This window comes from Berghia stephanieae, chromosome 15 (assembly GCF_034508935.2).
Source record: "Berghia stephanieae isolate SIO BIC M18660-M18661 chromosome 15, UCSD_Bste_1.3, whole genome shotgun sequence".
Lineage (NCBI taxonomy): Eukaryota > Metazoa > Mollusca > Gastropoda > Nudibranchia > Aeolidiidae > Berghia > Berghia stephanieae.
The window spans coordinates 11368903-11385169 of NC_088374.1; the positions used below are offsets into that span (position 1 = coordinate 11368903).

Sequence of the window (16267 nt, forward strand, 5' to 3'; positions counted from 1 at the left end):
GGACCTGCTAGTCCTATTGCAAATGTCTCCACCACAAGACCACACATCCGCACCAATGTCTGTCTCTGTATTTGTATAGGGTGTTGATGTTCATACCGTGAACCAAACTGTTTGAGAATTGTTTGCCTCACATGACATGCCTTTTATTTTGGACAATAAAGATTATTATTATTATTATATAAGCAGTACATTTGCCTGTTTTAATGATAAACTTTCACAGATAAAATTTCAGTTTATTTGTGTTGATTGATTCATTGATTCATTTCATAATTAATTAATTAATTTTTTTTTCAAACCACAGGCGATGGGCAGTCATGGAACAACAGTCCGTCTGGATTTGAAGGAAGGGTGAGTGGTACTCCTGATGAATTATTACTACTTGGTATAGGAGATGGATGTTGTCTTCCTTTAGGAGTTGGATTTTGTCTTCTTTTAGGAGATGGATGTTGTCTTCCTTTAGGAGTTGGATTTTTTCTTCTTTTAGGAGATGGATGTTATCTTCCTTTAGGAGTTGGATTTTGTCTTCTTTTAGGAGATGGATGTTGTCTTCCTTTAGGAGTTGGATTTTGTCTTCTTTTAGGAGATGGATGTTGTCTTCCTTTAGGAGTTGGATTTTGTCTTTTTTTAGGAGATGGATGTTGTCTTCCTTAGAAGTTGGATTTTGTCTTCTTTTAGGAGATGGATGTTGTCTTCCTGAAGGAGATGGATTTTGTCTTCTTTTAGGAGATGGATGTCTTCCTTTAGGAGTTGGATTTTTTCTTCTTTTAGGAGATGGATGTTATCTTCCTTTAGGAGTTGGATTTTGTCTTCTTTTAGGAGATGGATGTTGTCTTCCTTTAGGAGTTGGATTTTGTCTTCTTTTAGGAGATGGATGTTGTCTTCCTTTAGGAGTTGGATTTTGTCTTTTTTTAGGAGATGGATGTTGTCTTCCTTAGAAGTTGGATTTTGTCTTCTTTTAGGAGATGGATGTTGTCTTCCTGAAGGAGATGGATTTTGTCTTCTTTCAGGAGATGGATGTTGACTTCCTTTAGGAGTTGGATTTTGTCTTCTTTTAGGAGATGGATGTTGTCTTCCTTTAGGAGATGGATTTTGTCTTTTTTTAGGAGATGGATGTTGTCTTCCTTTTAGGAGTTGGATTTTGTCTTCTTTTAGGAGATGGGTGTTGTCTTCCTTTAGGATGGATTTTGTCTTTTTTTAGGAGATGGATGTTGTCTTCCTTTAGAAGTTGGATTTTGTCTTCTTTTAGGAGATGGATGTTGTCTTCCTGAAGGAGATGGATTTTGTCTTCTTTCAGGAGATGGATGTTGACTTCCTGAAGGAGATGTATTGGAGATGGATTTTGTCTTCTTTTAGGAGATGGATGTTGTGTCTTCTTTTAGGAGATGGATGTTGACTTCCTGAAGGAGATATAATGGAGATGGATTTTGTCTTCTTTTAGGAGATGGATGTTGTCTTCCTGAAGGAGATATATTAGGAGATGGATTTTGTCTTTTTTCAAGAGATGGATTTTGTGTTCCTAGAGGAGATTTTAGGAGGTGGATTTTGTTTTCCTTTAGGAGATGGATTTTGTCTTCCTTTAGGAGATAGATTTTGTCTTCCTTTAGAATTTAGGAGATTGATTTTGTCTTCCTTTAGGAGATGACTTTTGTCTTCCTTTAGGAGATGAATGTTGTGTTCCTTTAGAATTTAGGAGATGGATTTTGTCTTCCTTTAGGAGATGAATGTTGTCTTCCTTTAGAATTTAGGAGATGGATTTTGTCTTCCTTTAGGAGATGGCTTTTGTCTTCCTTTAGGAGATGAATGTTGTCTTCCTTTAGAATTTAGGAGATAGATTTTGTCTTCCTTTAGGAGATGGATTTTGTCTTTCTTTAGGAGATGAATGTTGTCTTCCTTTAGAATTTAGGAGATGGATTTTGTCTTCCTTTAGGAGATGGATGTTGTCTTCCTTTAGGAGTTGGATTTTGTCTTCTTTTAGGAGATGGATCTTGTGTCTTCTTTTAGGAGATGGATGTTGTCTTCCTGAAGGAGATATATTAGGAGATGGATTTTGTCTTTTTTCAAGAGATGGATTTTGTGTTCCTAGAGGAGATTTTAGGAGGTGGATTTTGTTTTCCTTTAGGAGATGGATTTTGTCTTCCTTTAGGAGATAGATTTTGTCTTCCTTTAGAATTTAGGAGATGGATTTTGTCTTCCTTTAGGAGATGACTTTTGTCTTCCTTTAGGAGATGAATGTTGTCTTCCTTTAGAAAATTGGGAGATGGATTTTCTCTTCCTTTAGGAGATGACTTTTGTCTTCCTTTAGGAGATGAATGTTGTCTTCCTTTAGAATTTAGGAGATGGATTTTGTCTTCCTTTAGGAGATGAATGTTGTCTTCCTTTAGAATTTAGGAGATGGATTTTGTCTTCCTTTAGGAGATAATGTTGTCTTCCTTTAGAATTTAGGAGATGGATTTTGTCTTCCTTTAGGAGATGAATGTTGTCTTCCTTTAGAATTTAGGAGATGGATTTTGTCTTCCTTTAGGAGATGGCTTTTGTCTTCCTTTAGGAGATGAATGTTGTCTTCCTTTAGAATTTAGGAGATGGATTTTGTCTTCCTTTAGGAGATGGATTTTGTCTTTCTTTAGGAGATGAATGTTGTCTTCCTTTAGAATTTAGGAGATGGATTTTGTCTTCCTTTAGGAGATGGGTCCTGTCAAGGTTACATCCATCCATTCCTTGCTATGCTTTGAGACTGCTTGGGCCTGTGTCCTCTATTATTATTATTTGACCCCCCTCTTTTTTTTAGTCTGTAAACAATCTGCACATATTTACACATTTATATTTTATAATTTGAGTACTTTTGGATTGTCTATTACATTTTCTGTTGCAAAACATCGGGATAAACTCCGGCTCCATGGGCCGAATGGCTCTGATGAACTACTTTTGTGGGTTTTTTTTTAATTCATTGTCTTAGAAGAGAAAAATACACGACTTAGAAGAGGAAAATACGCCTCACATTAAGACACCCTGAGTGTTTTTTTTCTATTTTTTTTTTTTATCAACAATTTGCCCTCAGAAGGATTAAACAACACTTTAAAATTCTTGAGATTATGTATTATGGTATCAATTTTCATTTTTATTAGGTTTTAAGGACTTAAAGATGCTCATGAAGTTCTTAATTGGAGCCGAAATTTCGTAAATTTATCAATAAAATATTTCTTTTCTATAATTATGACTATTTTTCTCTCTCTCTCTCTCTCTCTCTCTCTGCAGTTTGACGGCAGACCTTTCAACGGCAATGGACCAGAACATATAGACCATTTCCTGGGACCAGTCTCTGGCGGGGATGGTGAGTGTGGCTATGTGGTCTAGTGGTATGACATTCGCTTAGCTTTCGGATAGGAAGGTCCTGGGGTTCCAGCCTCGCTCGGCGCATAGTTGACTTGGAAAAGGCTCTTTACTCACATTCTCTCACTATATTCAGGTGTAAAATGAGCACCTAGCCTTTAACAGCGTTGTCTGAAAAAAAATTTGACTTGGAGCTTAATTTCAGTTCTAAATATTTTTTGCAGCGAGTCAAATTGAAAAAGTATGAAATTTGAGAAAAGTTGCTGGATACCTTTCCCATACATCTGACCATAACTTCATGAAAAAATCACCCGATTTACTTCAAATAATGAAAATTTTGCATTTTCTGAAAGAATATGCTTACCAGAGCATTTAAATCTTTATTTGAAGTAAATCGGGTGATTTTTCATTGAAGATTTGGTCTGATGTATGGGAAAGGAATCTAGCAACTTTTCTCAAATTTCATACTTTTTCAACTTGACTAGGTCTAAAAAAATATTTAGAACTGAAATTAAGCTTTGATATTTCCCGAAGATGTACAAAAAGGGTTGATTTAATCATTTATGATGAGAATTCATTTTTAAACTAAGAATTGACCTTCTAACTAAACTTGGTAATATCTCAGTTCAAAACTTTCTCACTATCCGACTGATTATGTCTCTCATTATAACATTTTATAAATATTAAGTCTTTTGTTTGTTCGCTTATGGAGAAAAACATCCTAAGAACAAAGTTTGCTGAGCGTGGTTTTGCATTTTCAGCTCCAATCATATGGAATTCTTTACCACCTAAATCTTGACAATGTGAAAGTTTACCATTTTTCAAACGGCATTTAAAAACAAATCTTTTTCATTCTGCTTTTCGTGATTCTGTGTGTGTTTGACTGTTGTGGTGATTTCATAGTCGAATGATTGAACTTGTGTGATACCAAAAAAACTATTGTAATGCACCTCTGAGCACTATTTATGGATACTGGCGGTTATATTAAATAATAACTGTAATAATAATAATAATTATAATAATAATAATTATAATAATAATAATAATAATAATAATAATAATAATAATAATAATAATAATAATTATAATAATAGTAGTAATTATATTCTCACCCCCTCCACCTTTTCTTTCAGATAAAGGAGGAGACATGTACGCACGAACTGGTTACCCTCCAAGGGAAGGAATGCCATCACAGGTAAGATTGATCATGGACTACAACGAATATTTCATTCGTAGAACTACGAAATGTTTGGGTCCTATTTGACAATGGTATATTGATCTTTAATTCAATAAACTTCTTGAACACAAAGTTTTGTTGCTAGTATAGAGCTAGTGTATAAACATGTTCAAAGCATTAATTTAATAGATTTAAGATAAGATAAGATATACTTTATTCATCCAAAAAAATGGAAATTCGTTTACAGACGTGGCATGCATGAAAATGTATAAACACAAAGTGGAGAATTTGTGGCGACAATGTATATATATATAATATATGCAAATGCACAAAAATGTAAAAATATACAACCAAGAACCAATAGCAACACTTTATATATTAATTTGATAAATTGAGATAGGCCATACCTTTGGCCTTTAGTCCGAACTTGTGTGTGTGTATTTAAAAGATGGTATTTAATTTAAATCACAGTTGCGCGTTAAAAATTTGAAGACCATGTGGCAAAAATGAATTAAGGTGACGTGTTGTTAAACACAAATTGGTAATTTTAAAAAGTAGCTTAAATGTGTACTATATTATTGCCACTAAAAATAATCTCGAAATTCGTATTTCTAAATGAATCAAAGCTGCAAACATGAAACATGTAGTTAATTTCACCTCATCATGGAGAAAAAAAACCCAACAGATTCTTGTATTGCCAAAAAAATAACCCCAAAAATCCCTGAAAATTTATATTTCTAATTGAATTTAAAGCTATAAAAGTGAAACTCGCTGTTAATTTCCTTCGTCATGGGGGAGAAAAGAAACTCAACATATTTCTTGCATTGTAAAAAAAAAAAAAAAAACCCCAAAAAACTCTAAATTTCCTTTTTCAAATTTGAATTTACTTGAAACTTGTGGTTGATTTCCTTCGTCATAGTGGGGGATAAAATAATAAAAACCCCAACAGATTCTTGCATTGCAAAGAAAAAAAAAAAAGAAACAAAAAGCCAAAAAAAAAAACCCCAAAAAAATCCAACTCTAAATTCATATTTCACATTTGGATTTAACGTCACTCGCATGAAACTTATTGTTGATTTCCTTTGTCATATTGAGAAAAAACAAACCCCAACATATTCTTGCACTGCAAAAAAAACAATAACTCAAAATTCCTATTCCAAGTTTGAATTTAAAGCCACTGACATGGAATTATGGTTAATTTCCTTCGTCATCGTGAAGAGAAAAAAACAAAACCCCAACAGATTGCAAAAAAACCCAAAACTCAATTCTAAACTTGTTAAAGCCACAAACATGAAACTTGCGGGTCATATCACTTTGTCTTGGTGGAGATTGCAAACAGCATCTTGCATTGAAAAATTGAACCCCCAAAAAAAACATTAAATCAAAAATCTTAATTTTATATTTCTAATCATTTCAATAACATAACTTACTTTTGAGAGTCCGTATTCTTCCCGCGATAACTAAGTTTTGAGACGATGGGAGAGTCTAAATTTGGACAAATTCAGATTCTCCCACCCTCCCCTTCTGCTTCATGATGTATTTTTATAACCTATGTTTTGGAGAATTAGTTGTAAAAATGCATTTTTAAAAAAAGTCAGAACTGGATTGGTGTTATGACCGAGATTGAATTGTTCTCCACTCTCTGTCAATTCATAAGCATTCTATAGAGATGATTCATAACATGATGTCTGAAATGGTGTCTGAAGTCTGAAATAAGTCTGTAACAATGCCACACAAAGCAGAAAGAAGAAAAAAAAAATACAGGCTGTTTTTTTTTTTTTTTTTTTCCTTTGTCTTCTTCTTTATTGTTTTTTTTTTTTCTTTCCTTTGTCTTCTTCTTTATTGTTTTTTTTTTGTTTCTTTCCTATTTCTTCTTCTTTATTTCTAACAAAAAATTTTAAAGTGTGGCCTAGTGGTTAAGACATTGCACTGTGATCCAGAATGTCCCGGGTTCGAGCCCCACTTCAGGCACTTTAGTTCTTTTTGTTGTTGGTTCTTCTTCTTCCTCCTTCTCTCCACCTCCTGCTCTCTCTCTCTCTCTCTCTCTCTCTCTCTCTCTCTCTCTCTCTCTCTCTCTCTCTCTCTCTCTCTCTCTCCCCCTCTCCCTCTCTCTCTCTCTCTCTCTCTCTCTCTCTCTCTCTCTCTCTCTCTCTCTCTCTCTCTCTCTTGAGATGGCTGTTACTGTTTTGGTTGTTGTTTTAGTCAATTAGTTGATCAATTAATTTTGTCATTAATGTATTCAATTATTTTTCCTTCTGTCTTTTCATTTCTTTTCCTTTCTTTTTTTTTTCTTTTTCCTTTCTACGCCAACGACGAAAATAATATTTTGTGTAGCTTGTTATCTCTAAGGTAGATTCTGACCACATCTTTATTAACACAGCTCGTAGGTAGACTTTGTCAATTATCTAGACAATTAATTTCTAAGATAAAGACAGATACATAATTATAAGAATAATGGGGAAGGGGTAGGAGTTGGAGGGGGGGGGGGGAGGGAGTGGGGCAGGAATTGATTCACTCGAGCCAAGCAAAGACCAGACGCCGTTATCGGAAATTCCCCAATGGCTTTTATTAATTAGGATGGTATTCTATATTTCTGGTTATCGTATGATTATAATTTAGGGGGGGGGGGGGGGGGGGGGATGTTGGTTGGAAAAAGAAGGGTCGGTATGGGTATTGGTTGGGGGTTGGTGGAGCAGGAGTGTTGGAAGTTACTTGCAGAGCTGCCAACTGTACAGAAGATATACAGTTGATTCCTTATAAAGCCAACAACACCTGAATCAGAAAGATTGGTTCACTTTAAGCAAGGTGGACTTTATCCATTCATTACCATTGGAGCATACTTGGTTGAAAGATTGGTTCACATTATCCATTCATTACCAGTGGATCACACGTGGTTGAAAGATTGGTTCACTTTATCCATTCATTACCAGTGGAGCACACGTGGTTGAAAGATTGGTTCACATTATCCATTCATTACCAGTGGATCACACGTGGTTGAAAGATTGGTTCACTTTAAGCAAGGTTGACGTTATCCATTCATTATCAGTCGAGCACGTTTAGATACAGACCAGAAAATTTGGGACCAACAAGAGGTGGTGTTAATTTCAAGAATGTTTATTTTGTGTGGTTCCTCTGTATTTTGTTCGTCACCTCTTCTCTTCTTTTTTTCTCCTGTTCTTTTCTTTTCTTTTCTCTTTTTCTTTTCTTTTCTTTTCTCTTCTTTTTTCCTCTTTCTCACCTTGTTTTCTTTCTTTTCTTTTGTGTTTTAAAATAATATTTGTTTTTAATCTTTTTTTCTTTCTACTATCTCCTTTTCTTATTCTTTTGTACTGTTTTATTATTATTTTTTTTTTTGGTTTAAAAAAAAATAAAAAATTATCATGACATTTACGACACTGAAAATATTCAAGCTTGGCAGCTCTGGGAATGTCATTTTTTTTTTCTCGTTAAGGGGTAAAAAATAAAACCGTTACCGAGATAGAAAGGGAGCATCAGGTGTCAATGATAAGAAAGGCAATTGTTCTCGTGTCCTCTCCTCTCATTGATTCTCTCTACCAGTAAGACTCCTAGCCATACAATACATTACAATACAATCATATAGGTTATCATTATTGGAGGCTGGTTTTTCCAAAACTCCTTCTTAAGTCCATTTTTAAAAATCTGAACAAGTGTGTATGAAAGGTGTCAGACAAAGCAAGAAAGAAAAATAGGAGAAAAAAACCCTCCCAAAAAATCAGTTGATCCAATAACATTCTGTTTATTTATTTAAAAATTTTGATTAATTTATTTATTCATTAAACATATTTTGATTAACTCACTGAATCCTAAAGATTTTTGTTATGTATCAAAATTGGAAAAAGTGTTTTAAAAATGAGCATATACATAGATAGTTTTATTCAACTACTATAAACATGTAAAACTAAAAACATTAGCTTTGATACACGCCTATAATTTGTCTCAGAAAAATTTAGTAAATAGGCATAGGGTAAAAGTAACCCGGGTAAACTACGGATATAGTTGGGGTTAGGGTTGAGTGAGTTAATTTATTTATTCATTTTTTAAAAATTTGATTAATTTATTAATTTAGTTAGTTTTTATTTATTCACACCGTAGCTCCAAACTTATCAGAATTGAAAAATGAATTGACATATACTGTTATTTATCCCAACCAAATACAAAAAGAGAACACACACAGCCTCTCCTGCCCTATCCTGCCGAATTGTTTGATGACCAAAGTTATACCCTACATATCAATTGCCGGATTACCCTCTTCTTTATTTTTTCATAATTTTTATATATCCTTCCTCCACTCAGGGTATGATGGGTAACTCCGTTTCACCAGACGCCATGGTAGGCGGCAAGACCACCTGCCCTCCTTACTATTCAGCCTACGGCAAGCGGCCTGGAGAAGATAGAGGTGAGTGAGCTTCCACGAAGGATCAAACTGGATGGGGATCAATCCTGCCCCATGTTAAGCATAGCTGCCAACCCTTCTGCTTTTGGCGGAATCATTCCTATTTTCGCGGGTGGTTGGATGGGAGCATCACCCTTGAATCATATACCTATGATGTTCGCATGGGTGTACGATCCGATAGTGATGTCGTTTCTTCTTCTCTTTACTAGCCTATCCTGCTTCTTTGGTTTGTGATTGTATTTTTGACAGGGGATATTTTTTTTTCTGTAAATCTTCTGCCTGTTTGTTCTTGGTTATTTATAATTTAGCTTATGATATCTGTAGGTTATGATTTTGATTTACATTTGTACTATTTTTGTTAGATTGCTTGTTTTTTTGTTTCAGCGGTCTCTCATATAACCTCAATTGTGTTGGAAGAGACCTAAAGCAACAAACAAACAAAACAAACAAAAATCCTGCCCCATGTTAAGCATAGCTGCCAACCCATCTGCTTTTGGGGGAATCATTCCTATTTTCACTCTTCCTTTTCCACAATTCCGGCATTGTCTCTAAAATTCTGATTTTCAACAATTAATGATGATGATAGTAAGAATTGAACGGTAGTGGGGGTTTGAACGGTAGTGGGGGTTTGAACGGTAGTGGGGGTTTGAACGGTAGTGGGGGTTAACTCTCTCCTCACCGATCATTATCAGTATTTTCCCAAAATGGCAGGCTTACCCAACAGAAAACATATTTTAAAAAAAAAACTCAAACAAGCTCTCTACAAAATAACTTTATGTTCTTACGAATTAAACAAAGATCATTGTGATGTACAAAATAAATCTGAGTAAGAAAAAATGTATATCGTGTCGTAACAAATGTGACGATTTTGTTGCAGGTTGTAAGGAGAGGGTTAAATGTGAATTTTTCTTTTAATGATTGCCAAAAGGGAGCTAAGTAGGAAAATTAATTGTACTCTTTTCCCCCCTTCCCCATTCCATTACCTCATAGATACAATGTGATAATATGTAGTCTTGCCAGCCAGCTGTGCCGGAATACTGTCTTTGTGTGTTAGCTGGCAAAGTTGGTGGTCATTTTGATACAGAATCATCCATTGTTAAGAGATTCCAATTTTTAAGAATCTCAAATTCCTATTTTCTGACCTTCTGATTTCACTTTTGGAATATGGAGGGTTGGCAGGTCTGTATTTAGTATTAAGTGGATGCGTTTACCACAGATTCTGTCCCTACCATAGTGAGTAGGGAGGCCCTTACTCTGTCTTCTATCCCCCTATATCTGTTTTCCAACTTGCTTTCTGTCTTTGTCTTGGAATGAGATTACTTGGTTTTGTCCTGACCCTGGCCGGATACCCTGGCTGAGAGGGAAACAGTCAAATACATAGTTAGTTTTGGGAGATGATATTTTTTTCTTTGTTGTAAATCTGTATGCACTGTATTGCTTTCTTAATATTATACATGATTTGTAAAACATTTGAGTGTATTCCTCTTGGTGGGGACTTGTGCATGTGTGTGGATGAGACTTTTAGGTGATCTCAAACTAAGTACTTTGATAGTGTGCTCTTGGAATATACATCTGTTTCCTACGAGGGCTCTTTCAGAAATAACCGAAAAATGCCCATTGCTCAGCAACCAGTGGAGATTTTTTAATTCTGTAAACGACATATTTCTTATTTCCTTACGGATATTCCCAGAAATTATGAAGTGCATCATTTTGCACAACGAATTTCTAGACGATTTTAAAGATGGCGGCCCACCTTGAAACTTGGTCAAAGGAGGAAATCAGAGCTGTCATACGTTTTTTGAATGCCAAAAGTCTGAATCCTACCGAAATTCATAAAGAACTTCAGAGTGTATATGGTGAGCATGTTATAAGCCGTACACAGGTCTATCACTGGTGTAATTTGTTTGAAGCCGGCCATTCCGACTTACAGACAGGGAAGGGAGAGGGCGTTCGATAACTGCGACGTCAGAAGACAATGTGAAGCAAGTTGATGAGCTTATTCGTCAAGACAGGAGGTTGAAACTTCATGAAATCGCAAGCAGTCTTGAAATTTCGGAAACTTCTGCCCATAGAATTGTATTTGATGAACTTGGCTACAGAAAAGCCAGCGCAAGATGGGTTCCTAAGTAATTGACAGACAATCATAAAGAACAAAGATTGGACATCTACAGGGAACACGACAACGCTACACCCCACACAGCACGAGTGGTGACGCAAGGTTGGCTAGAGAAATATGGATGGGAGATTTTGCCACACCCACCACACAGTCCAGACCTCGCACCATCTGATTATCACCTCTTTGGGCCACTGAAACGTGAGCTGGCAGGAAAGCGCTTTGATGTCGATGAAGAGCTTGTTGACCATGTGCGGAAATGGCTAGAAAACCTCGACGGAAATTTCTTCCGAGAGGGTATCTATTCCATGGTGCGGTTTTGGCAGAAGTGTGTCGACAGACTTGGCTGTTACGTAGAGAAATGAAGGACGAGTCAAGGCATGAACACGTGCAAGAATTTTGTTGATAGCATAAAAAACGCGGATTTTACAGGCATTTTTCGGTTAATTATGAAAGAGCCCTCGTATTTGAACCAATTCCCCTTTGTCTTGTGTGCTTTAATTGTAATTTTTTACTATCCCATTTCCTTCCTTTTTACTGGCGCTGATATGACCTAAATGTGTTGCAAACGCCGTAAAACCCTTAAAAACAAAAACAAAATTGATTCTGTCCCTTATTCGTGAGAGAGAGAGAGAGAGAGAGAGAGAGAGAGAGAGAGAGAGAGAGAGAGTAGAGAGAGGGGGGGGGGTAACAATGAGAGACAGAAATACTGGGGGTGGTAAAATTAGAGAGAGGCAGGGGGCAGTTAAATGAGAAGAGAGAGAGAGAGTTCAATTCGTTGTCTTTTACTTTGTCATTGTAATTTTGTATTGGTGATAATAATTTCATTTTGACTTCCACAGCAAAATTACAGAAAAAGTTTTCAGACGATCAAAGAAAAGGAGGCTCTGTAAGTCTTTTTTGATTTTTGATTTTTCATTTTGGACTATCTCAAAATAATCATACAGTGATAGGACGGTTCTTGACATGCTATCGATATATAGTTGTCCTTCTCCTTGTATGTGTTTATATTATATATATCTGTCTCGGGGTGGACCCAGAATTCGCCGAGCACACGCAAATTTCACAATTTTAAGATGGAACAGTGGTTTAAATATATATATATGTATGTACAGTTTGGAGTGTCAAATTAATTCATTATATCCAAAACTCAAAATCTTAGAGGAAAGAAATTAATATGACAGAGAGAGAGAGAGAGAGAGAGAGAGAGAGAGAGAGAGAGAGAGAAGAAAAAATAAATAAAAAGATGGAAGGAGAGAGAGAGAGAGAGAAGAAAAAATAAATAAAAAGATGGAAGGAGACATAAAGAATAAAGAAAAGATACAACTAATTTTCTTCTAGTTTTGAATTGCTGTAAATTAATAAAAAAAAATTTTTAGCTAAGATTTGTTCGTATTTTTCCTTGCAAAAGACGTTATTTAATTTATTAAATAAAATACAGATTTAATGGGTTTTTAAAAATTTGATTATTAATTTTTTTTTTTTTTTAAACTTTATTTTTGTTGTTTATTTTGTTAATGAGAATCGGTCAATCTATCAAAACAGTAGGCCCTATCTAACTTTTTTTTTTAAATAAATTTTTGGAGGGTTGTGTGTGTGTGGGGGGGGGGGGGGGGGGGGGGGGTCCATCCTGTTAATCTCATATCTATCTTTTTTTCTTTTTTTTTTCAAACTGCTCCTCTTTTTATTTTCAAGCCTTATCGTGAGGATGTCCACTTGTATTTGTTATCAATGGTTTATTTTACTATACCAATGTGCATTTATTAATTCATTCATTCATTCATGCTTTCATTCATTCATTCAGTCATTCATTCATTCATTCATGCATTTATTCATGCATTCATTCATTCATTTGCCGGCCTTTCTATCCATTTGTCAAACCATCCGTCTATCCCCATCCGTCTATCCATCCATCCATCCATCCACCCATCCATCCATCCATCCATCCATCCATCCACCCACCCACCCATCCATCCATCCATCCATCCATCCATCCATCCATCCACCCACCCATCCATCCATTTGTCAAACCATCCATCCATCCATCCATCGATTCGATTCCCCCCCCCCCCCCCACACACACACACACACACACAAACAATTCAATTCAATTCAATTGAATTAAAATGTTTATTTCTAGGCAATTGCCAAAATGAAACATACTTTCACTTAGTTTGTCACCCATATCGAGAGGAAGAAGTCATTTATCATGCTCATTTGGAGCCTCAGATGATTTTGTGGTACGTGTGCACAGTGTTTCTCCTTTGTTAGCCCACACTTCAAACCACACAAACCGCACGTGAGGTCGTGAACGAGAGAGAATCCTGACTGGGTTGGCCTAAAATGAACTGGTAAAAGATAGCACTCTGGTTTAGGGTGTTGTGTAATTGAAGGATAAAGACAACCACTAGGGCCGATGTTCGAACGAGTAAGTCTTGCAGTGAATTCTGGTCTCTTCCGTCACCTGACAACTCCTCAGAAACCCCTTAATGACGGAATCCGATTTTACTGTATCGGGAGAATGCAAATTGGTAAACAACGGGCAACCTCCCATTATCAAGTATGCATAAGGCGACTGCCTTTCTTGAATCCAGACCCTGATTTAAACTGGCTCACTTACTAACCGCTGTAAATACACACTGTGTGTGTTAAAAACGATCCCACTCACCCCTTACAATACACACTACACAATGGGCTAGGTGAGGAAATCCACCTATGGCACACCTACGCTAAACCCCCCTTAAAGACGGAATCCGGTTTTACTCTAACGGGAGAGTGGAAATTACTATAGCACATAAATGCAGCCTGAAATGTCATGTAAATGTTGCTGCTCAAAGCTCGAAGAAATAAATAAACAATGTGAAATTGAATGAAGGCTTTAATTTAATATACGAAAACAGATAAAAATGGACGTTTCGGGTTTCCCCTTTATCAACAAAACAGGATGAAGGGGAAACCCAAAACGACCATTTTATATATTTTCGTATATTAAATTGAAGCTTATATTCAATTTCACATTGTTATTTATCCTGAAATGTAAAACACCGACACGCCTACATTCGCGACGACAATTCACCAGAGGTGGTTTGCAAATTAAGACAAGAAAGAAAGAAATGGGTAAACAGCGGTAGTGTATTAACCTCCCATCCATTATCAAGTATAAAGCGACTGTTTTACTTGAATACAGACCCTGATTTAAACTGGTTCACTGACTGTAAATACAGACTGCGTGTTAAAAACTTACCCCACTCACCCCTCACAACACACACTCACTCACAACACACACTCACTCACACACACACACACACGTCCATGCTAAACCCATTAACGACAGGATTCGGTTTTCCTCTAACGGGACAGAAACAGGACATTGCGCCTGGTCGTTGTCACTATTTTCACGGAGCATCAGCTTTGTGGTCCGGTAGGTCCCTGGTTCGAGTCCCTGCGTCCCGCTCTGGGTGGCGCAAAGTTAGAGTGTTTGATATGGGGACTTTTTAATAACTCAGAGCGGGCGGGACTCGAACCTTGGACCCTCAGATCCAAAGGCGACTGGCGTTCCTCTAGAGCATATTAATTAAATGAATTTCTTGCCATTCATGAAAGAGCTAATCTGGCATAACTGATGATGATGTATGTTATAAAATTTATTTTAAAAATTGAGCTTTATATAGCGCAATGTCCACTAAATGTGCTCAAAGCGCTTTACAAGGGATCACTGACCAACAGCAGCATTTAACATATAGGACGGGACATGACGCCTGATAGGCGATTTTGCAATTTTTCGGACAAAGACAGCGCTGTTAACGGCCAGGTACTCATTTGACACCTGAGTACGGTTAGAGAATGTGAGTAAAGAGCCTTTTCCAAGGACTCAATATTTATGCGCCGAGCGCGAGGCTCGAACCCAGGACCTTCCGATCCGAAAGCGACTGTCATACCACTAGACCACATAGCCGCACTGTATATATAATATATTATATTATTATATAATGTGTAGAAATGGGACCTGGTGTAATACATTGTGTGTTGATGCGATATCTAGGGTCACTCACTCACTCATAGACCCACACTCACTCACTCGTATACCCACACCACAGTCACTCACTTATACTCTCTCTCTCTAGATATATATCTCCCTCTCTCCTCTCTCTCTCTCTCTCTCTCTCTCTCTCTCTCACTCTCTCTCACTCACTCTCTCTCTCTCACACACACACACTCTCACACACAAACACATAAACATACATACTCAAACACACACAGATACTCACATAATTATAATAATACAATGAGCATGAAGGGTTGAGTGTTGAGAGTCGTCGTGTGAATGTGACTGTGACGGGGGGGGGGGGGGGGGGGGGGGGGTTGGGGGGGTGTCGGTCCCGTTGACGGAGAGTTGTTTGGTTCATGGTGGTAACAGCTGGTGTGGCGATATGACGACCATTTGATGTGTGTATGCATGTGTGTATGCATGGATGAGTGGTTGGATGGATCATTCAAATACATACACAATCCTTCCTATTTGAACATTTAAGAGGTATTGCTGTGCCAGAGATGGTGATTTGAAGTATTGGGGAAATCCTTTTTTTTTTAATGATTGAGGTTGGCCCACAAGTCTTCGGTCTATCTGAAAATACTTTCTGTCTGGTCTAGAAGAGCCAGCTACCCAATGGCAACAACAAGATATGAAGTGAGTAGAAAAGTGCCAGAAGACAATAGAGAATAAAAAATTTTTCGCGCGTGTGGGTTTGAACCTGCGACCTTATTGACACACAATCTCCGCCTGCAGGTGAGAGCGTGGCTCTACCGTGTGAGCTATCCCGAACACAATAAATTATTCGTTTCAAACCCAAAGTCAATTTAGATCCCTCTCTCACCCACTCTTGAGATCGCGGAATTCGTTCACCACCATCGCGAAGTAAATTTTGACCAGCAGTTTAAGCTTAATAGCCAATATTCTCATCACAAACATATAACATAGAAACGATGAGACATTGAGTATGCTCCGGTGTATGGGGTGAATTTTTAATTCAGAAAAGTGAGTGGAGCAGGCACTTATGTTGGTAACAACAAGATATGAAGTGAGTAGAAAAGTGCCAGAAGACAATAGAGAATAAAAAAAAAAAAGTGGCTGTTGGCCACTACCCAATGGCAACAGCTTGTAAATGGTGTCACATTACTTATAGTTAGTTATGATAATCTATCCAGGCCGCAAACTCATCGCCGCATTCGTGTACGT

At 36.9% G+C, this 16267-nt stretch overlaps 1 protein-coding gene across 1 annotated transcript in view; it reads left to right on the plus strand.

Annotated features, from left to right (window-relative positions):
* Positions 1-13654, plus strand: part of LOC144960370 (uncharacterized) — a 49158-nt gene extending 35504 nt beyond the window's left edge. The window contains exons 4-9 of the mRNA XM_078893453.1: positions 302-348; positions 3253-3328; positions 4461-4522; positions 8819-8921; positions 11874-11920; positions 13511-13654. Coding sequence (XP_078749579.1) covers positions 302-348; positions 3253-3328; positions 4461-4522; positions 8819-8921; positions 11874-11920; positions 13511-13654 — 479 coding nt within the window. The remainder of the gene's footprint in view (positions 1-301; positions 349-3252; positions 3329-4460; positions 4523-8818; positions 8922-11873; positions 11921-13510) is intronic.
* Positions 13655-16267: the final 2613 nt, after the last annotated feature.